At 37.0% G+C, this 22,786-nt stretch overlaps 1 protein-coding gene across 2 annotated transcripts; it reads left to right on the top strand.

The window, feature by feature from the left end:
• Window positions 1-533: 533 nt before the first annotated feature.
• On the top strand, window positions 534-5,141 carry LOC121967369 (RNA-directed DNA methylation 4-like). Of its 2 annotated transcripts, none has more exons than XR_006107733.1 (10): window positions 534-1,108; window positions 1,197-1,280; window positions 2,085-2,179; window positions 2,713-2,787; window positions 3,317-3,358; window positions 3,959-4,110; window positions 4,191-4,300; window positions 4,476-4,529; window positions 4,634-4,707; window positions 4,783-5,140. XR_006107733.1 is itself a non-coding variant. In XM_042517534.1 (10 exons), the coding sequence occupies exons 1-10, from the start codon at window positions 652-654 to the stop codon at window positions 4,890-4,892; spliced, it is 1,275 nt and encodes a 424-aa protein (XP_042373468.1). In that variant the 5' UTR covers window positions 534-651; the 3' UTR covers window positions 4,893-5,141. The 2 variants fall into 2 exon arrangements, 1 of the variants encoding a protein (XP_042373468.1); XM_042517534.1 differs by having other exon boundaries at window positions 4,476-4,551; window positions 4,783-5,141.
• The last annotated feature ends 17,645 nt before the right edge of the window (window positions 5,142-22,786 follow it).

Genomic DNA, 22,786 nt, shown 5'->3' with positions numbered 1-22,786 from the left:
GTCTTTAGAATGTCTCTAGTCAATGCTATCTGTAGACAATGACCGGTTTACCTTGGTCCTTAATACCCCGATACTCGAGGCATGTACAAAAAATAATAATATAAGAAGCGGGTTAAATAGTAGAATAATAAAATGCATAATAAATTTTATTTTATTATTAAAATATTTCCTATTTTCCTCCCGTATTTCTTGATAATTAAAGAATAAAAATACGTTATTAGTGATATTTTAACGATAACTAATAATTATTGGAAGCATTTTTGAAAATCACCCTTAAACTAATTTAAATTGATAAAATCTCAGCTAAGGGATTCAAGGACCTCTCATTCGAAAGCTAACGAGAGATACTTCAGAATAAATGGACCCTGCTGCAACTTATCTGGCCTTTTCATTTGTCCCCTCAGTCAATAGGTGAGTTCCGGTTGGGGCCCATGTAACCGTGTCAACGGGTAAATGGGACCCGGTTACGGGTGGCCTAGCCGATAAATAAGCATAACAGGGAGTCTTTTTTCTCACAAACCTATTCACCGAAACCTCGATTCTTTTCTTCCGGCGATTTTTGTTCTCCGGGCGATTCTTGTTCTCCGGAGGCGATTCTCTGGGCGATTCTTGTTCTCCGGTCGTTTCTTATTCTCCGGGCGTTAACCTTCGATGTCTCCTCCGTCGATCAACGGAAAGCCTCCTCCGCTGAGTTCCATCACCGGAAAGCATACTGCTCTGGGTTCGATGTCTCCTCCGTCCATCACCGGAAAGCCTTCTCCTCTGAGTTCCATCACTAGAAAGTCTCCTCCGCTGAGTTTGAACACAGGAAACCCTCCTCCGCTGAGTTTGAACACAGGAAACCCTCCTCCGCTGAGTTTGATTACAGGAAACCCTCCTTCGCTGAGTTTGATGACAAGAAACCCTCCTCCCCAGAGTTTGATCACAGGAAACCCTCCTCCCCTGAGTTTGATCACAGGAAACCCTCCTCCCCTGAGTTTGATCACAGGAAACCCTCCTCCGCTGAGTTTGTTCACAGGAAAGCCTCTTCCACTGAGTTCGATCACTGGAAAGCCGGTGATCGTAAGGGTTAAGCGGAAGGCCTCCCAAGCAAAACTTGATTCCTTCTGTATGTTATTTGTCTTCTTTTTTCTCTCTTTGGATAATATTAGAATGGGAGATAAAGGTGGTTTTGTTTTTTGTTTTTATGCCCTCAGGGTTGGAGATTAATGAAAGGCCACATAAAAAACCATTCTTGGGTCTTGGAAATCTCTCCATATCTGATTGCGGCACAGGAAAAGGTATAACCTTCACTTTTCTTTTTTGCTGTTTTTAATGGGATTATCATTATTTCAATGCATGCATTTATTGAGTTGTTGCTACTTGAAAATGGAGGAACTCGAAAATGGTTTCCAGATATAATCTATGTTCTTTGTATGCTAGGGACATGGAAACAATGAGTCAAACTGAAATGGGGTAGCATACATCAATGGTCTGCTATTAGCTTATATTAATTTATAAATGATATAGTTGTCTGCTTGTAGCTTATATTAATTTATAAATGATATTGAATATAATTATGAATTTTGTAATCATGATGCTGAAATGACTAATTGAGAACTTTGAATCGGGTGCACTTCGTACACTTGAACATTAGATAAATGACAGAAATTTGATTCGGACAGAAAAGTTAGGGTGATGGATTTTTGTGAATGTTTTGTTCATTAGGTTTTACCCATGAAGATATCATGTCATTGTTAAAAGAAAGTGATCTTTGTATAGCATTATTAAGTTCCTTTTGTCTTCATGTTTCAACTTTTCTTCTTGTAAATTGTAATTCCTGAATCACATGGGTTGACTTTTTCTGTTTTGGTGAAAGGGAATCATGAACTCTTGTATAATGTCTGATGATTTAAATATAACGCTACTCGAAAGGCCTGAGGAATTCCTTCTTCTAAGTTTGTAATTGACTAAGTTTTAAAAATGATAGCCCCTCATGTTCTGTGTTTAGCTTTGTAATTTCTGATAAGTAGCTTTGATTGGCTGCTTATTCTGTGAACATATATGACTGAAAATTTCTCATCAACGATGCTTCTAAAATGCAGTTCTCAATGAGCTTGCAAGTAAGAAGATGTTAGTTCAGCGTCTTGAGACAGTTGGGCACTCCCAGTCTGTCAAAGATGTGCTGCATTCTTTTCTGGTTAACACCTAATCTCTGTTACTCTTTGTATACTCCTATGTCATTTGATATGATAGGTGGTTATCTTTAACACGCTCCTCTTTCTTCCACTTGTTTATATTAACTGTTTATGATGCTCCTACTTGCAGTGAGTCAGATAATCTGTAATTCATTTTAACTTGTAATAACTTTTTTCTTTTTTAGAAATATGAATGCTATTTTGCCTGCTAAAAAATGATGTTTTTGAAACAAAAGTAGCTGAAGAAGGTCCAAATTTTTGAGGCTTTCCTGTGTCTATTTTATTCCCACAATTATTCTCTCTTTATTAAAAAAAAATTGATTTTGTTTGCCAGCCAAATATTTCCTAGGATATTTATTGTTCCATCGACAGGATATTTACTATCATCTTCCCTTTATCTGTGTGTTATAGAGGTATATGATATAACATATTCTGCCATTTGAACATCTAATCTGCCATTGTAATTCATTAGTTTAGATTTCATCTGTTGAATCTGTTAGTAATATTCTCTTTTTCTCTCTCTCTTTTCAACCAGCATCAACCTTCCAGAAATATAAAAGAATTTAAGGAGAGATCCAAGGAGCGTAGAAGTTTGTATAAACCTGATAAGGTAATGTTATCACTTCAATTTCTTATGTTACTTTATCCATGAAAAGATGTTACCCTAACCTAATCTTGCAGAATTGTTTACCATTTCACTGCTGCATTTTTCCTTTGATTTATATCTGCTATTATCGACACTGCTAAAATGACACACAATTTTATGTAATTTCTGCCATGTATTGTATTATGATTCCTACCTTAATTATAAAAATCGCCTAAAGGATGTTTTTGCCAGCACATAATTCTCACATAGAATTGGTTATTAATCTTTTGTAAAATTCACATTACAAAGAGCTGAGAAAATTATTTTATCAAATGATATTGAGCATGTTTTCTAAAATCACATGCAAAAACAAATTATTGGACTCTTTTTTATTATCATTCCTGGCCTTTCAGATTTTTGGCTCTTGATTTGGCTACTTTGATTCCATTATTATTTTTTCTAGTTTAATAACTATACTTAATCTTAGAATATTCAGCATTTTTTTTTGCCTCAAATAATATATTCATTCTTGTTGCACTTTCTGTGCCAACAGAAACATGATCAATTGCGGGCCAAGGCTATAAAAGAGCATGAGGTAGATTATTACTCTTTCATGTCATTGATTTGTTATTGTAATTTTTCCGATGCATGAAATATGCACATCTGAATTTTTGTCTTAAATATCTTCTAATGTAATATTTATTTTACATATCTTAGACTTAGGTTTTATCATTTTACACATTTAGATTCAGTCTATTAGAAGTATGCAACCTAAATAATTTTATGTAGATGCACCAGTTATACACATGACAAGATCAATAATGTGCTTGCGATAAAAAAGAGTTTTTCATTGTTATAGTGAGTAAATGTAAACACAGTTTTACTCTTATATACTTTCACATTTTATTATCATATGTCTAATTGTTATTTTTGAAAGTTGGTGGATTAATTTCCTCCCAGCCAAATCAACTGCTCAATTAGTATCATAAATTTTTTATTCTTTTCGATATATAGGACCCACTTGAATATTACAAGATCATTGGAATGATTTTGACTATTAGTTGTTTGTTTGCACATTTATATTGGTTTTATCAAGAGATGTTTCATTGTCAATTCATTGCTAAAATTATGCAACATTGAATCTGGATGATTTTATTCCTAAGATAATGTGGCTAAGTCCTATTAAATCTTATAGGATCTTGCTAGAAGTGCTCGATTTGAACAAATATGGAATAAGAGGGAAAGCATAGATGCAGAAGAATGCTCTTTGCATGAAAAATGTCATCTGTATGATGTTGTTCGAGTTGATGTCGAGGATGAAACTCACCAAAGGGTGCCAAATCCCAAGTATGTTTAATATTCAGTGTTTCTATTGCTTCTTTAGTGTATCTTTCTTGTTTATATAAATTTTTTTCTGAATATTGCAGAGTTGCTCCTGAGGTTGGTGGTACAAGTTTGGATAAGTATTTACCACTTCTATGGGAATTCCTTCCACAAGCAGCTGAAGAGATTGAACATGACAAAGCAACTACGGAAGGTTCCATCTTCTCTCCCATCTTTAAATCTTCCAATGACAACTTATGTTATATTTTATGCTTGGAAACAAGAAATCCAATTTACATACTATGATTAACTTTATATGTAGTTTAAGATCTTCCATGAGATTCTTTATGATCTGCTGCTAAATTGTCCCTTTTATTTCTTTTGAACAGATAACTTTGTTTACGACATATATACTATGGGCGTTGGTGTGGACATAGATACGGGTAATATTGATGAGTATCCATTGTATGAGTTTGGACATTTGATTAATTTGAACTAACAATTAAAATTTAGTTTTGATCATTATGTTTATGTATGATTGCTACAGTTTGCAAGTTTATGTAGAGGACGATTATTATGATGGTCCGTCACAATCTGATTATGAAAGTGATGATTCAAATGGTATAACTATATATTTTCTTTCCTTTTAATTTGACTCATTAAAATTGGTTAATATTAATACTTGTTTATTTGCAGCTGAGAACAATCCATGGAATGATTATCGTGATGAAGAGTCTGACTTTGAAGATTCTAATTATCAAAGTGAAGAGGAAGATCGAGAGGATTGGAGATGGGGATATCGGTAAATTTGTAAGCTCAAGCAATCACTTCTTACGCTGAAGAGTTAGATGAGAATGAAAATTATGTCATTCATTTAGAATCGAGAAGTGATTGTCTCATTTTGATGTATATTGTGTTGGCTGATATTTTGTAAATGGACGTCCAAAGTTGTTCATATGTAGTCTGTTTGGTAGTTAATGTAATAGAACAACTTCATCATGTAAATATGTATAATTTTTGCAGATTAATTAGAAATTTATAACATAAATTTTTCATGCTAATTTGTATAAATTTTACAATTTTAAAGTCGATAAGAAAATATGTTGTGATGTATGTACGTGTAAAATAAAATGTTTTCTTGTGATAACATTAATATTTTAGTAGCTAAAGTTTACATTATTTTTTTGTGATAATATAGCAAAAGCTTACATTTGTTTGGTGATAATATATAATATTTTGTTGTGATAATATAAATACTTTTTGAAGCAAAAACTTACATTTGTTTGGTGATAATATAAGCATTTCTGAAGTCGAAATTTTGTGTGGATTATAAATGAATGTATATCGATCCATCGACAATTTGATCTTCTACTCCCTATTGCCCAGGAGGAAAATAGGGCACCATCTCAATTTCTTTAGCATTTAAAAATTCAATCTCAATTTCTATAAATTAATAGATAAATTTTTTTTAATAGAATCAATCTGAGAATGTTGATTTGATGAATTATTTATTATAAGTATTTTTTAATTTATTCTAATTACATGTGGAAAATTTTTATCTAAGAATGTTGAATTGATGAATTATTTATTATAAGTATTTTTTATTTATTCTAATTACATGTGGAAAATTTTTATGAACATTATATAGAAATATTATTTATGAATATTATTTATAAACACTAACAAATTAAACATATTTGTGTTCAAATTTATTTGTTTAATTTAAAGATTTTATGTATATTGAACGAATATATACAAGCATGAACGTTCGATTCATTTACGATCATACTGCATCTAACTTTATTAAATATTTTTTAAATAATAAAAATTAACCTATTTTGAATTCATTTTTATAGAAAATAATATAATATATTTCTCATTTAAAAAATACTCTAATCCCAATAAAATAATAATGGACACAATTTCAACAACTATTATAATATAAAATAAAAATATTTTAATTTAATTAAAATTATTATTATTAAAATATTTGTATCAATTATTATTAAAAATATTATAATAATTATGATTATAATTATTATGATAATATTAGAGTAAATATATTTTTAAAATAAAATATATTAAGGTGTTTTTTATAAAAAAATATTATTTTGTTGTTTTAATTATTATTTAAAAAAATAGATTAAGTCGGATGGTCATTTATCAAAGTTAGGTACATATTTTGACTCTTTTAAAGTTGAGTGTTTTTAATAAATTACCATTAAGATTACATTAAATATGGGTGCTTTAAAATATATTTTAATTAACCTAAAAATAATCCTCTGTGATTTAATTAATATTAAAGTAGATTAATTTAGTTATAGTTAGAAGAAGAGAGAATTATTTTATTCAATCGGTCTAAGATTGGTAGAATAGTACTGTAATAAAAAATATAATGATATTTCAATCAACAATCAAATCAAATCAATCATCTATTATAACACTCTTCCTTAGATGATTAACAGAGAATACGACGCTTCCTCATTAAAACCTTGTAGTAAAACCCAATGGAAAAAGCTTGAACGAACGAAAAAGAATACAAAAGTAGATACTCCCCTTGATTTTAATCACAAAAAATCTTTTATTTGATGCATTCCTATCTGTGCACCAATTACTTGAGTATCTACGTCACCAATGCTTTTGTGAATAAATCAATTATATTGTCACTAGAATGAATTTACTTGACATTAATATCACCTTTCTTTTGGAGTTCATGTGTGTAGAAGAACTTTGATAAAATATGTTTATTCTATCTCCTTTAATATAACCTCCCTTTAGTTGTTGTTAGTTTGCATGATTTTTGAATATATAGAGTCATAGATCTCAACCATATACATCCTCGACTTGGTTCATGCATTGTAATAATTTTAGAGTAATTTGACGATGCCCCTGTTAAAACTTGTTTGTTGACTTCCATGATATAGCAATGTCTCCTTGTGTAAACACATAACTTGTTTGGGATCTAGCTTGATGTGGATTTGAAAGATAACCTACATCTACATATATTATTAAAGATAAATATGATTTTATTGAATAAAATAATCTCATGTATGTTATACTATGAAGAAAATAAAATATATGTTTTACACCATTCCAATGTCTTCCAATTAGAGAAGAGTTACATCTTGCTAGAAGGGTAACAGAAAATGCAATATCTGGGCGAGTGTAATTGGTAGATATGATAATGCACCAATTGTATTAAGATATGATACTTTTGGACTAATAATATTTTCTCCATCTTTGAGTGGACAAAAAAGATCATTTTTTTTAATGTCAAGTGATCGAATAAATATTGGGGAAGGCAATGCATGTGCATTATCCTTATAAAAGTACTTTAGTTTTCTTTGTGTGTACGAGGATTAATGGACAAATATTACTTATGGTAAATGTTTAATTTGCAATCAAGACAAATTTAAATCATCGACATATACTATTATAATTGCAAAACTTTCTTCCATCTTTTTTGTAAAATGCATGGACAAATAATATTATGTGAGGTCCTCGAACCTCTGGATTTGCTCCTCGGTATTTGACATAGTCGATTTTAGTCGACTGTCGGGACTTTCGAGAGATTGTTGTCGGGAGGAAACAAACTGAGTTGTCGTCGAGGCTAGTATTCGACACTATCTCCGTAAAACGATATTGCTCCGCTACGGTGCTCACGGATAGCAGCAATTCGTTCCCAAGATACAACGACGATGTCTCAAAATAGTAGCACTTCAAATTTCGAGACCGACGAACCTTCTCGTAGGCTTTTTGGACTCTTCTTATGCAAGAGATGGACGAATGGTTTGGATGCAAATGCTTTTCGAATGAATGATTTCCAAGAAGGAGAGGGATCTATTTATATTGGGTGAAGAGGTAAGTAACCCTTGGTTTGGACTAATCTGGATCGCTCATTTTGAAAGGGTATAACTCTTTAAAGGTCCTTTGATTTCAGCCATCAGATCTGAAGAGATATAACTCTTCAAATGACTTTTAATCTCAACCATCATATGTGAAGAGATATAACTCTTCAAATGACTTTTAATCTCAACCATCATATGTGAAGAGATATAACTCTTCAAATGACTTTTAATCTCAACCATCATATCTGAAGAGATATAACTCTTCTGATGACTTTTAATCTCAACCATCAGATCTGAAAAGATATAACTCTTCAGATTCTGATATGATCTCGTCCCTTGATCTGAAGAGTTATAACTCTTCATATCTCATCTTGATCTCAGCCGTCAGATTACAACATTTAATCCGACGCTTCAGATAAAGCCTTCCTCTTCAACACCAGATTAGAATTCGATGCTCCAGATCGCATCTACTTGCGATCTGTCCTCATCTTTGATCCGACGGTCACCATCTGTTCGCCCAATCCAGTCGTGCGCCAACAAAGTGCCCATTGCGCGGGTGGCCGGCTCGCAGGTGCGAGCACCTGCTCGCCCAAGGGTAGAGAGCACTTGTGCTTTTGTATTAATAACATTAACATAACAACACATATAAGGAAATGCTGACTCTCGCCGGTTAACGATGTAGGACTAAAACCACATCTTTTTCCTTAATGTTAATTTGAGCACATCTTTAAACAATTAATTTCTCATTCACTCTTAATCGGTTTTGAGCAAATTAATAGTCCAGATTTATCTACGTGAAATGTAGATTTCGATTTTGAAGTCAAACTTGACTTTCAACGATTGATGGCACCAAGATTTTGTTGGTTAGTCCTAAGAAAATCGTACCGGTTCCACTTTACAAAATTTTTTGTACAAGTGTCGAACCTTTCCTTAAATAACCTATTATGTTCTTTAGAAGTTAAATTAGGAATCACAGATGGAACTTAACATCATTGATTCCAAATTTAACTTATCTGATCTTAATGGTTTACATTTGAATCGCAAGCGGAACTTAACATTATTGATTCAAATCTACCTAAGTTATTAATTTCATAAATATTAATTTCTAAAATTGGCTTCCAGGACTGCATGGCGAGGCACATGACTTTCTTGGATATGGGAGCAACCACCATCGTCTAGGTAAAGCCTTTTAAGGAAAGCTAATATTTATTTCCTTAAATAACTCTAGGTTAACCAAAAAGAACAATCGAATCACAAATTCGAAAAAGAAGAAAACACAAACTCAAAAAAACTATTTCGAAAACTCTAGAATCATATGTCTCTTGTGTTTGGTATTTCCATAAATAACTATACAAAGAAAACTAGTATGATGCGGAAAACAATTACTAGTTATACCTTTCTTTGTAAGCAAAATAACATCTTTATCTTCTACCATATTTCTCTTCTTATCTCGGACGTTGTGTGGGCAACGATCTTCCGAGACGAGAACCACCAAGCTCCTTCTTCTCCAAGCTAGATTCGGCCACCAAGAATTCTCCATGAGAAGTAGAGGTCCGGCCACCACCACCAAGCTCCAAGGGATGCAAGAAACAAAACCTTCTTTCTCTCCTTTTTCTCCTAGCTTGAACCGGCCACCATCAAGAGCTCCAAGAGGGGATAAAACCGGCCACTAGAGAAGAAGAGAAGAGGAGAGGGAGAACCTCTAAGGGCCGACCACACCAAGGAGAAAAAGAGAGGAAGAAAAGAGTAGAGTTGTTCACCATGAAGGCACCTCTACCCCCTCTTTTATATTCCTTGGTCTTGGCAAATAAGGAAATTTTAATAAAAACTTCCTTAATTCCTTTGCCATGAAAAAGAAAAAATTATTTAATTAAAAATAATTTTCTTTTCTTAATATCAATGGCCGACCACTTATTTCCCCAAAACAATGAGAGTTTTAATTAAAACAAAAATTAAAACTTCCTAATTTGTTTCCGAAAATTTTAAAAAAAATTCTCTAATAATTTTTTCCTTCATGGTGGGTTATAAAAAGGAAATTTTATAAATTAAAATCTTTCTTTTAAACATGTGGATAATTTCCAAAAAGGAAAGTTATCTCTAAAAATTAAAATCTCTTTTCAATCTACAAATAAGGAAAGATATCAAATCTTTTCTTAATCTTTTGTAGAAACTAATAAAAGAGAATATTTAATTTTTAAAATTCTCTTTTAAATTATGACCATGGTTAAAAAGGAAAGTTTTCTCAAAATTAAAATCTCCTTTCAATCTATAAATAAGCAAAATTTCAAATCTTTTTTAATCTTTTGTAGAAAGCTATAAAAGGAAAATTTTAAATTTTAAACTCTCTTTTAAAACCATGATATCCACATAAGAAATAATTTTAATAAAAATCCTTTTAAATATTCTAGTGGTCGGCCACCTAAGCTTGGGACCCACGCTTTGGCCGACCACCAACTTGGCTCATCCTCTTGGTCTTGGCCGGCCCTAGCTTGGGTTCCAAGCTAGCTTGGCCGGCCCCATTAGGATGGGTAAGAAGGTGGGTATGTGGTGGGTATAAATCTCTATATACAAGAGACTACGATAGGGACCGAGAGGAGAAATTAGTTTTTGTCTCCCGATGAAATTAAGCTTCCCGTGTTCGCCCCGAACACACAACTTAACTTCATCAATAATAATTCATACCACTAAAGAATTATTATTGAACTACCACACCAATCCCAAATTACATTTTTGGATTCCTTCTTATTATGAGTGTGTTAGTCTCTCTGTGTTTAAGTTGTCGAATATCCACTAATTAAGTGAGTTACTGACAACTCATTTAATTAATATTTTAGTCCAAGAGTAGTACCACTCAACCTTATCATCATGTCGGACTAAGTCCACCTGCAGGGTTTAACATGACAATCTTTATGAGCTCCTCTTGGGGACATTATCAACCTAGATTACTAGGACACAGTTTCCTTATATAATCAACAAGTCACACTATAAGTAACATCATTTCCCAACTTATCGGGCATTTTGATTTATCGAGCTAAATCGCACCCTTTGATAAGTCAAAGAAATAAATATTAAATATATATGCTTGTTATTATATTAGGATTAAGAGCACACACTTCCATAATAACTAAGGTCTAGTTCTTTTATTAAATCAGTATAAAAAGAACTTACCTTAAATGATCATATTCAATACACTTAGAGTGTACTAGTATAATCTATTAGTCAAGATAAACTAATACCTAATTATATTACGACTATTTCAATGGTTTGTTCCTTTCCATCTTAGTCGTGAGCTATAGTTTATAATTTATAAAGAACCGATAACACGATCTTCTGTGTGTGACACCACACACAATGTTATCTACTATATAAATTAATTGAACATCTACATTTGGTATATATAAATGTAGACACTTGACCAATGTGATTCTTATAAATGTTTATACAAAAGCTAGACTTTTAGTATACACTCCAACAATCTCCCACTTATACTAAAAGACTATCCTGCCATAAATGCTGCCATACATCTGATTCCCAAATCTTTATCATGCCCATCAAAAGCTCTTGCCTCAAGGACCTTAGTGACAAGATCTTCCAGGTTATCATCCGATGCAATATAGGCGGCAACAACTTCTTCTCATTATACGATGTCTCGTATTGGGTGGTACTTGCGTTCTATTGTGTTTACTTGCTTTATGGACTTATGGTTTCTTCGAGTTTGCTACTGCACCACTATTATTATAATAAATTGTAATAATTTTTTTTTGGACAAACCAGAAATCATATCTAAGTCCGTCTTGAGGTTACTGAGTCACTCAGCTTCTATGGCTGCCTCTGAGGCTGCCACATACTCAACTTCCATAGTGGAGTCTGAAAAGCACCTATGCTTAACACTCCTCCATAGTTATGGCTTTACCTCCTAAAGTAAACACAAAACCCTGAGGTTGACTTACTATTGTCCCTTTCCGATTGGATGTTAAAATCCATGTAACCCACAGGGACCAAATTATCTGCCTTGTAAGCTAGCATATAATCTCTAGTGCCTCTAAGGTACTTCAATATATGCTTTACCACAGAGAAATGTCCTTGTCCAGAGTTACTTTGATATCTGCTAACCATGCCCACGACAAAAGAGATATCCAGTCTCATACACAGCATTGCATACATTAGACTTCCTACAGCCGAAGCATAAGGAACTACCTTCATGTCCTTTATTTCCTTTGATGTCTTCTGAGACATCTCTTTAGATAAAGCTACTCCATGCCTAAAAGGTAAGAAACCTTTTTTGGAGTTATACATGCCAAAATGAGCTAAGATTGTTTCGTTATATGAAGCTTGGGATAAGTAAAATATATTCTTTTCTTGCGATCCCTTTGATCCCAAGAATATATGCATTCTCCCAAGTCCTTCATATCAAATTGTTTGGACAACTATACCCTTACTTATGACAACACTTTGATATTGTTTCCAACTACCAAAAATGTTATCTATGTATAGTACAAAAAATACCATCACGTTTCCATCATATTTTTCACAAAACTCATTCAGTTATAAAATAAATCCATAGGTCTGGATTACTTTATTAAACCGAATGTACCAAGTCCTTGAAGCTTTACTTCAGTCCATAGACTGTTTGAGCTTACACACAAGATGTTCTTTGCTCTTTGCAATGAACCCTTCTGGTTGCTTTATATGGATGTTTTCTTCAAGACTTCCATTAAGGAAAGCTGTCTTGACATCCACTTGCTAAATCTCATAGCCCATATGAGAAGTAATAGATAAAAGAATTCGGATAGACTTAAGCATGGCTACCGGCGAAAAAATTTCCTTTTTCAACAAGCCTTGCTTTGAAAGTTTCCACCTTCCTGTCTATCCCTCTTTTCCTATTGTAGACCTATTTACACCAAATAGCTTTTACACCATTTGGTGGTTCTATAAGCTCCCAAATTTTATTAGAATACATATATTCTAATTCTGTATTCATTGCCTTTTACAAAGATGTTGTATCTTTATCTTGGAGTGCTTCGTCATATGTCTGGGAATCAGGTTCATGTTCACCAGGGATCAGGTTTAAAGACTCTCCCAAAACATGAATCTCTTAGGTTGCCTAACAACCCTCCCACTATGACGAGACACTTTCTGTAATTGTGTATCATTTGTGATACGCGTTGCAGTTTCTTGTGATATTTCATCTTGTACAGTTGGTACTAGATTAGACGTGTCCTTCAATTTCCTTAAGAACAATTTTTTTATTCATGGACTTGTGGTTCATAGTATAGTCCTTTTCTAAAATCGAGCATTGGTGCCAATAATGACCTTCCGATTTTAAGGTCTATAAACCTCTTTTCATTTTTCTAGGATAACTCACAAACAAGTGAACTCATGTCCAATCTTATCAGTGTCTCTCATGTGCTAGACCACCCAAATCCGAATATGTCTCAGACTAGGCTTACGCCCATTCTGCAATTCTATGGGTGTAGGGAGTTCTGACTTAGAAGGTACTGTTGATACAGTCTGACCTGGATGTTGTTTTGCTGTTGACACTGATTTAAGTTTGTATCAGATATTTAACTCAGATTAATTACTAATCTAGGTTGACTAGGTTGACCTGATTGAGAAAGTCCTAACTGGGATGTTAGGCAGTTGGAAAGTCCTGGTGAGTGAAGCCAGGCAGATTGGAAATCCTGGTGAGTGAAGCCAGGTGAAAACCCTAGTGAGTGAAGCTAGGTGCAAGTCCTGGTGAGTGAAGCCAGGTAAGGGAAAATCCAGATGGATCAAGGGTGATCGGACATCTGGTGTTGAAAAGTCCAAGAAGGAAGCTTGGCATGCGAAGTCAGAGAGGGCTCGGTAGCTCGTTCTCTAGGACCAGATGAAGTCGGAGAGAGCTAGGGAGCTCGTTTCTCCGGACTAGGTCGAGAGGGCTCGACCGGATCGAGTCAGAAGTCGGATCGGCCTGCAGACCGATCGGAAACTTGACACCGGATCGGTCGGCGACCGATCCGAAATCTTATACCTGATCGGTGCCGACCGATCGAATTGATCGCAGCTTTGAACGCCATCGATCGGTGCGCACCGATCGAAATCGATCGCAGCCTCATCGGATGTTCCGATCGGTCGGAGACCGATCGAAGTCGTAAACGCTTTGGGAAGAACTCTATCCGATCGGTGCCGGGACCGATCAGATTAGTTCCTGATCGGTCCGCAGACCAGAGCTGCGCGTATTTTCAAACAACGCTATCTCGATCGGTCCGGGACCGATCGATTAATTCTCGATCGGTCCGCGATCGAGATGATCCAGCATGGATCGGTCGCACCGATCCACGATTGTTTGTTTGCATGTACTTTTTCCGATTGCCGTATTTGTCTTCACCATCTGCTTTTAACCATCCGCTGTGAGTCTTTCTAGCTTGCAGGTTGCAGTCACATTCTCATGTTTGGATTCAAATTAAGCTTCATTAATAGAAGGAGACAAGTACCCTTTTCACTGTAATTTGCTGCAACAGATACGTTTGGGGCATCAACGTTCACTGGCGAAATCCGATTACGATTGGGCTGCTCAGTTTGACTTCTACCCATTGGTTGGTATCCAGAGACGCCAGTGATTTCCATTGGCATGTGTTCAGAAAATCGAAGAGGAGGAGAGGTGATTGGCTACGCCTTGTTGGCAGCAGACGGCGGTGATACGACAGAGAGACATAAGTAGGAAGAAGAGGAGTTCGAAAGAGTATTCAATTCTCTCTTTGTGATCAAGCCTTGAGAGAGCAAGTTGGTGAAGTGAGCTCCTTCGTGAAGGTTGATTGTGCGCCTCGCTCTGTTCTCTTCTCCGCGTGGTCGTAAGCTCATCTTAATATTTTCTCAGCCATTGTAAGTCTTGTGCTTAAATCTATAATCAACTGAGACTTTGTTGAGAGGTTGCTCCACCGAGAAGGAGACATCTTTAGCCGGATCTTGTCCGGGGTGTGATCTACCGAAAGATCAAGGAGTCATCCTCCTTACGGACACGCCGAGGAGTAGGGGCAAGTTATCCCCGAACCTCGTATATCCTTGTGTTTGCTGTGTGTTTGTTTTCTTTCGTTTTAGTTTTTCTAGTCCTCTCTAACAAAGTTCTTGAAGAAATGAGCTCCCTAGCCTTTTCCGACTTTATCTAAGGTCCTAGAGAACGAGCTGCTCTTCATCTGGACTAACATTCCAAGGAGCAACAAGATGGCCATGAAGGAAGGATTCAGCACCAACAGACCACCGTTCTTCGATGGAGCAGATTTCCAGTATTGGAAGAGTCGCATGGAGTATTACCTCAAGACCGATATCTCCATGTGGTTCTCCGTCAAGGAGGGATTCTCACCTCCAAAGGATGAAGAAGGTAAGGAACTTGACTCATCGAGATGGTCAACCGAGCAAACTCGCAAGGGACAAGCCGATGCCAAGGCGGTTGTCACTTTGCAATGTGGGATAGCCAAGGATCAACTTGTCAAGGTTGGTCCTTTCACAAGTGCGAATGATCTATGGAACAAGCTCATCGAGCTCCAAGAAGGGACTCGAGACTCTCGGATCGCCAAGAGGGATTTGTTCCTAAACCAACTACAGAACCTTGTCATGAAGGAAAATGAAACTGTAAGTGAGATACATGGAAGGTTCAAGGAGATCATCAATGGTCTCCATTCGGTGGATAAACGAGTAGAAAACCGTGACCTCGTAAGGTATGCTCTAAAAGCTTTTCCTAGGAATGCCTTGTGGTCATCTATGGTGGATGCCTACAAGGTATCCAAGGATCTTTCCATTGTTAAGTTAGATGAATTTTTTTGTGAAATGGAATTACATGAACTTGCTAAGAAAGGGCAAAAAGAGAAAGGTATTGCTTTGGTTGCAGAAGAAAAGAGCAAGGAGGGCAGAAGGAAGAAAGAAAAGAAGAAGGAGAAAGAAATTGTTTCATCTTCATCCTCCTCCGAGTCCGATGATGAAGGTGAATCATCATCAAGCGAGATGGCCAACTTCGTGAGAAGAATCATGAGAAGGAGCAGAAGATACAAAGGGAAAGGTAAACCTAGTGAACAAAATATTGACAAAACTAATGTTACATGTTATGAGTGCAGCAAAAGGGACATTATCGGAGCGAGTGTCCGAAATTAAAAAGGAAGGAGGAACGAGCCAAAAAGAAGGAGGAAAGAGTCAAGAAGAAGAAGGCTCTAAAAGCTACATGGGATGAGTCTTCTTCAAGTTCATCTGAGGAAGAGAAGAGGGAGAAGAGTACACGGCAGTTAGCCCTCATGGCAAGAGAGGAGTCCGAGTCCGAGAGTGAGGACTCAAGCTCTTCAGCCGCGACTTCATCATCTTCGGATGATGAAGAGGTAACATCTCCCCATTTAGAAAAGTGTTATAAAACAATTGCACATTTGTCTACTTCCCTTAAAAAATCAAAAACAGAAACTAAACTGCTAAAAGATGAAATAGAGAAATTAAGGGCCCTTAGGGAAGATGAGGTCGATGACCTTTATCAAGAGGCCCTAGAGGATGAAAACAAAACCTTGAAGGGTGAAATTGAGAAGCTCAAGAAAATGCTTGAGAAATTCTCAACCAGCTCTAAGACCTTAGACATGATTCTAAATGCCCAAAGGGCGGTCTACAACAAGGCTGGATTAGGATACCAACCTAAGGAGTCTAGTTTTATTTCTTTAGTGTCAAGAACCCAATTTCATAGATCGCATGTTTCTAGGGTTCATGAGACTAGGAAGAAGGTAACAAAGGCATGGGTGCCTAAGTCTTTCATTGTAGATGCATTAGGTCCCAAGATTTGGGTACCTAAAACATCTATCTTTCGTGTCTTGTAGGCATTGGTAAAGGGGGAGCGTCTATCAACTTGGTTTGTTGATAGTGGATGCTCCAAGCACATGACCGGGGACAAGTCACTATTTTCTACCATTCAAAATAAAAATAGAGGTAATGTGTCATTTGGTAACAATGGTAGTCTTAAGGTTGTAGGAGTTGGAGACATTCATATATCCGAATGTCTCCATATCAAGAATGTCCTTCTAGTCAAGGGGATGACTTTTAATCTCCTAAGTGTCAGTCAATTGTGTGATACGGGTTACACAATTGAATTTCATTCAAGTCAATGTTTGGTTAAACACATTGACACACTTGACACGGTACTAGTAGGCACAAGGGTTGATAATATTTATCAAGTATCATTTAAAAGTGCTACTAATGCTTTGATTAAGTGTTTCATGTCAAAAGAAGAAGAGTCTTGGCTATGGCATAGAAGGTTGGCACATGTCAATATGAAGAACATCCGGAAGTTGGCCAACCAAGGATTAGTGCGAGACTTACCCAGCATCAAGTACCACAAGACCAAACTATGTGATGCATGTCAAAAGGGTAAGCAAACAAAAGGTGTTCATAAAGGTAAAAGCATTGTAAGTACATCTACTGCCTTAGACTTATTACATATGGACTTGTTTGATTGTAACAATGTTATTTCATTGAATGGTAGTAGATATTGTTTAGTAATTATTGATGATTTTACTAGATATACATGGACTTTCTTTTTGAAAACTAAGGATAAAACCATAGATATTTTTATTTCTTTTTGTAGAAGAACTGAAAATGAAAAATCAACAACAATTAAAACCATTAGAAGTGATCATGGTGGTGAATTCCAAAACCATAGGTTTTTAGAATTTTGTCAAGAAAAAGGGTATAGACATGAGTTCTCAACTCCAAGGACCCCACAGCAAAATGGGGTTGTGGAGAGAAAGAACCGAGTCTTACAAGAGGCTGCACGAAGCATGCTCAATGAGTACTCACTACCGAGTTACTTGTGGGCTGAAGCTGTGAATACAGCTTGCTATGTGCAAAACCGAATCCTGATACATAGGTTTTTAGGAAAGACTCCCCATGAACTTTGGTTTGGGAAACCACCTACAATTAAACATCTTAGGGTGTTTGGTTGTAAGGTGTTTATTTTAAATACCAAGGACCATCTTGGAAAATTTTCGGCCAAGGCTGATGAGGGGATACTGGTTGGGTACTCGCTCACCAGCAAAGCCTATCGAGTCTACAACAATAGGACTAAATTGATTGAAGAGTCCTCTGATGTAGCTTTTGAAGAAATCCCTAACTCAAATGATCAATCAAGGGCTATAGGAGAAATTCAATTTGAACTTAGAAATCTAAGTTTGAATGATCAAAATGAAGAACGAGTCGAAGTTGACTCTGATGTTGATGAGCAAAGGCAGCAAAGAACTCAATCTGATCCTTTGCCAGATATTGAGTCCTTGCCTGTGGCTAGTGAGACCATTCATGAGGCACCATCAACACCAAGACAATCTAGGATAGCCTCTAGTCATCCCCAAGACCAAATTGTCGGAGACATTCAACAAGGGGTTAGGACTAGGTCATTCTTCAGAAATGAGTCTAATGAAGTTGCATTGATTTCAGAGATTGAACCAAAATTAGTTGATGAGGCATTGCACGATCCTGATTGGATCATAGCTATGCAAGATGAGTTAGGTCAATTTGAAAGGAGCCAAGTGTGGGACTTAGTTCCTAGACCTAAGAAGACCACCATTATTGGAACTAAATGAGTCTTCAAAAATAAGTTAAATCAAAAGGGAGAAGTTGTAAGAAACAAGGCAAGACTTGTAGCCAAAGGCTATAGTCAAGTCGAAGGTCTCGATTATGATGAGACTTATGCTCCCGTGGCCCGATTAGAGTCCATTCGCCTGATGCTAGCTTTTGCTGCACATAGAGGTTTCAAGCTCTATCAAATGGATGTCAAATCAGCTTTCTTAAACGGTCTCATCAAAGAAGAGGTATATGTTGAACAACCACCGGGGTTTGTGAGTACCGAAGCTCCAAACCACGTATACAAGCTCAAGAAAGCACTTTATGGGCTTAAACAAGCACCACGAGCTTGGTACGAGAGGTTGTCAACATATTTACTAGAGAAGGGTTTTGTAAGAGGCCAAATAGACCCAACACTATTTCTACGTAGAGATGGTGAAAACATTTTTGTAGCCCAAGTATATGTTGATGACATAATTTGTGGATCAAATAACAAGGGCTATTTGAATGAATTTATTTCTCACATGGAAAGTGAGTTTGAGATGAGTCTAGTAGGAGAATTGACATTCTTCCTTGGACTTGAAATCAAACAAACTCGAGATGGAATTTATGTCCATCAGGCAAAATACACTCAAGAGATGCTTAGAAAATTCAATATGAGTGACTCTAAGGAAGTGTCCACTCCAATGGCGACAAGCACTCGCCTTGATAATGATGAGAGTCGAAAACCAATTGATCTAACGCAATATAGAAGCATGATTGGTAGTCTTCTATATCTCACAGCTAGTCGACCAGACATACTTTTTGCTGTGGGCATGTGCGCTAGATATCAAGTCTGTGCCAAGGAATCTCATTTAATTGCAGTTAAGAGAATATTGAGATACCTTAAAGGCACAATTCGAGTAGGTCTATGGTACCCTCGTACAGAGTCTTTTGACTTGATAGGCTATACCGATTCCGATTATGCTGGGTGCAAATTGGATCGGAAAAGCACTAGTGGGGGTTGCCAATTCTTAGGTTCATCATTAGTTAGTTGGTCAAGTCGGAAGCAACATTGTGTTGCTCTCTCCACGACCGAGGCCGAATATATTGCCATGGGAGAGAGTGTATCACAGTTGTTGTGGATGATCCACACCCTAGAGGATTATGGACTTTCTTATAAGGGTGTACAAGTGCTATGTGACAACATTAGCACGATCAACCTAACTAAAAATCCAGTCCATCATTCAAGGACCAAGCACATTGAAGTGCGTCATCACTTCATTAGAGATCACGTAGCTAGGGGTGACATTGTGCTCACATATGTGGAGTCAAAGTCAAACCTAGCCGACATTTTCACCAAACCCCTTCCGGAAAATGAATTTAGTCATTTAAGGAGGGAGTTGGGAATGTGTTTGGCTCCTTAGGTCATTAGAACTTCACCATGATCAATAAGGACTATTAAAATGACAAGAGTAATTGGGACAATAATTTGGGCAACTTGGGAACATCTCACACAAACTATAAGGTTTAACAAAATATTTTTGTTTGCTAGAAATGGGGTGAGATGCTAGGATCAACCTAATTATTCAAAATGTATCATGCATCCCTTGAATAATTAGGTTGAGGAGACATTAATTGAGTATGGGGAAGGCCATTACATAATTCATGTGTATTTGGCTCCTAGATCTTACTCATATATTCCAACCAAGGAATCTTGGTTGGACTTTTGCCTAGAAATTTTTCTAATCATGGTTGATGGTTGATGTGTTGATTGGTATTGTTGTTTGGTTCATGTCATGACTTTTGATTGATAAAACGATAGGTTATTAAAGGAAATAATAATAAATTGGATATATTTTGACAAACTTGAAACTAAACATAACAAGAATCAAGAATTTCAGCTTTCATGCCTTGATTGCAAATTAGGACAAGTTGTCTATTTTGACAAACTTGAAACTTGTCTGAAATCTCAGTGTTTGTAGTCGAATTTGAAAGTCTCAAATTATAAACAAATTCACACCATAAGAGCCCATCGTTAGGACATAGTTATGCTTGTAGATTCTCAGGGTTCTAGATATTGATTTTGAAAGTTTTACTGGAGAAACTTCTACGAACTATCAAACATATCTAAGGATTTCGGTTACTGAAATCACTGAAAATTTCAATATCAGACACCGATCGGGCTACAGCCCGATCAGGGCTGCAGATCGATCCAATGATACATGGGTCATCTGATTGGTCTGGTGACCGATCAGTGACCGATCAGTATGCTACTGATGGTTATCTGATCGGTCCATAGACCAATCAGAAGGAGTTCAGTGGCTAACTAGCAGTGATGGGAAGCCCGATCGGTCTACGGACCGATCAGAAGGTTCCCTGATCGGTCCGTGGACCGATCAGGGACGGAACCGATACCGACGGCAGACCGGTCAGGAGGTTCCCTGATCGGTCTGGTGACCGATCAGGGGCTTCGGATGCCTTCTGATCGGACAACCGTCCGATCATTTCTTTACTGTACACCCATCTTAACCCTTAAAACCTCCTGATCCCTTCTTTCCCTCGTTCACGCGAACCCTAGCCGACTCTTCCCACCAGCCCACCCTTTCTCTTCTCCTTGCACGCCGAAGCTCCAGCCCTCGGAAGCCCTAGCCGAGAGTTCAATGGCTCCAAGGTAACTCCTACCTCTCTAAAACTTGGCATTGTGTTTTCATTTCTCACTGGATCTTCTGTTATTGTTGTCTCGGTTCTTATTTGTTGGTGGCTCCGGTGCTCACTCATTGCCCCATTTTACCACATTGTATCCCCTTAGGAAGAAACCCACTGATGGTGAGGGAACCTCTAAGGAACCAACCAAGAAATCCAAATCCAAAACTTCTCCTGCTCCCTCTCGACCCCAACCAGCTAGTTCCAGTAGATTCCCAAACCGCCAGTCTGAGCAAGCTTTTCAACAAAGGACTTTCAAATTACTCCCTTGTAGGTCCGTGGATAGAAAATTCATGGACGAATTTTGCCCACAAGTGTCCGAAATCATAGCATACTACAAACTCGATTCACTAGTCTACTTGGAACGAGATATCAACTATGACCTGGTCTCTGAGTTCTATAATAACCTTCATGAGACTAGTGATCAAGGTTTTAAAACAAGAGTTGCTAAGCGGACTCTTGATTTCAGTATCTCATCTTTCTTTGAGTATCTCGATTGTCGGAGGTGTTCCGGTGATGTTTTTTCGATATTTCCTGACTTACCAGAACAATTACTTCCACCGTTTGATATCTCACCTGACGACATATATGAGTACTTCTTCAGACAGCCTAGACAAGGGCTAGATGAGCTAGATGTTGACTTCCCTACTTTTGCAGCCTTGAGATTATCTCCTCAAGATTACATTCTTTTTAAAATTGTCACGAACTGCCTTCTACCTATCACATCTAAACCCTTATCTGAGATCCGATCATATCATTGTCTTATGCTCTATGGTTTGCGTCGGCGTCTCGATTTTGATATCATGTCGAGTATCTACTCCTCGATCATATCATATTCTCAGCCTAGCGGCTTCACTATTTATATGCCTTATGGGCATATAATTACTGATTGGCTTGAGACTCTTCAGGTTGATGTCTCTAAGGGTAGAATAATCAAAATGGTCAGGCAGGATTGCCGACTTGGGAAACGGGCATTTTCCAAGTCTGGAATCATAGGGCGAAATGGGGATGTTCAGTGGAAGGATGGGAGAGCTTTAGGTGAGTTACCACGGGACCTCCACGACAGGTTGCTCCTGATCTGCGCTGGCAGATCGCCGAGCTGGAGAGTCGCTTTGATCGACACGAGGAGATGGTGGCTGCTGAGTTCGATGGACTACGTATTCGGATAGACCAGCGCTACGATGACCTGCGCGGGCATATTGACCAGCGCTTCGATGATATGCGTAGTCATCAGGTGGTGACACAGCAGTTGCTACTGGGATGGATGGCACGCTACCCGCCTCCGCAGTCTTACCCAGGCTATTCATCCTCCAGCGTGCCGCCTCAGGATTTCACCCCTCCTGCCGATGATGGTGGTGTTCCTCAGTGTGAGGATGTTGATTGATACAGTTTGTTTGTTGGCTGTCTGTATTTTGGATGTTATTTTTTAGTCTTTATGTCGGACCTGGATGTTTGCACTTCTGATGCTACTCATATATGTATGCTACTCGGTTTTATATTTGCTTGCTTCTTATTATGCTTCATTTTCTGTATTTTTTTATGCTGTTCCTATGCCATGATTTGATTGTATCTTTTGTCTTTCTTACTGTCATATTGAGACCTTAGAGGGA

This window comes from Zingiber officinale, chromosome 3B, assembly GCF_018446385.1.
Source record: "Zingiber officinale cultivar Zhangliang chromosome 3B, Zo_v1.1, whole genome shotgun sequence".
Taxonomy (NCBI): Eukaryota; Viridiplantae; Streptophyta; class Magnoliopsida; order Zingiberales; family Zingiberaceae; genus Zingiber; species Zingiber officinale.
This window is presented reverse-complemented; position numbering and strand designations above follow the sequence as displayed.

What these genes read in the sequence shown, in the direction of transcription:
- LOC121967369 (XM_042517534.1), top strand. Translation starts at nt 652, where the DNA reads ATGTCTCCTCCGTCGATCAACGGAAAGCCTCCTCCGCTGAGTTCCATC. An exon ending in TGATTGCGGCACAGGAAAAG is followed by an intron (nt 1,281 to 2,084) that starts GTATAACCTTCA and finishes TCTAAAATGCAG; the next exon opens with TTCTCAATGAGCTTGCAAGT. An exon ending in TGAAAGTGATGATTCAAATG is followed by an intron (nt 4,708 to 4,782) that starts GTATAACTATAT and finishes GTTTATTTGCAG; the next exon opens with CTGAGAACAATCCATGGAAT.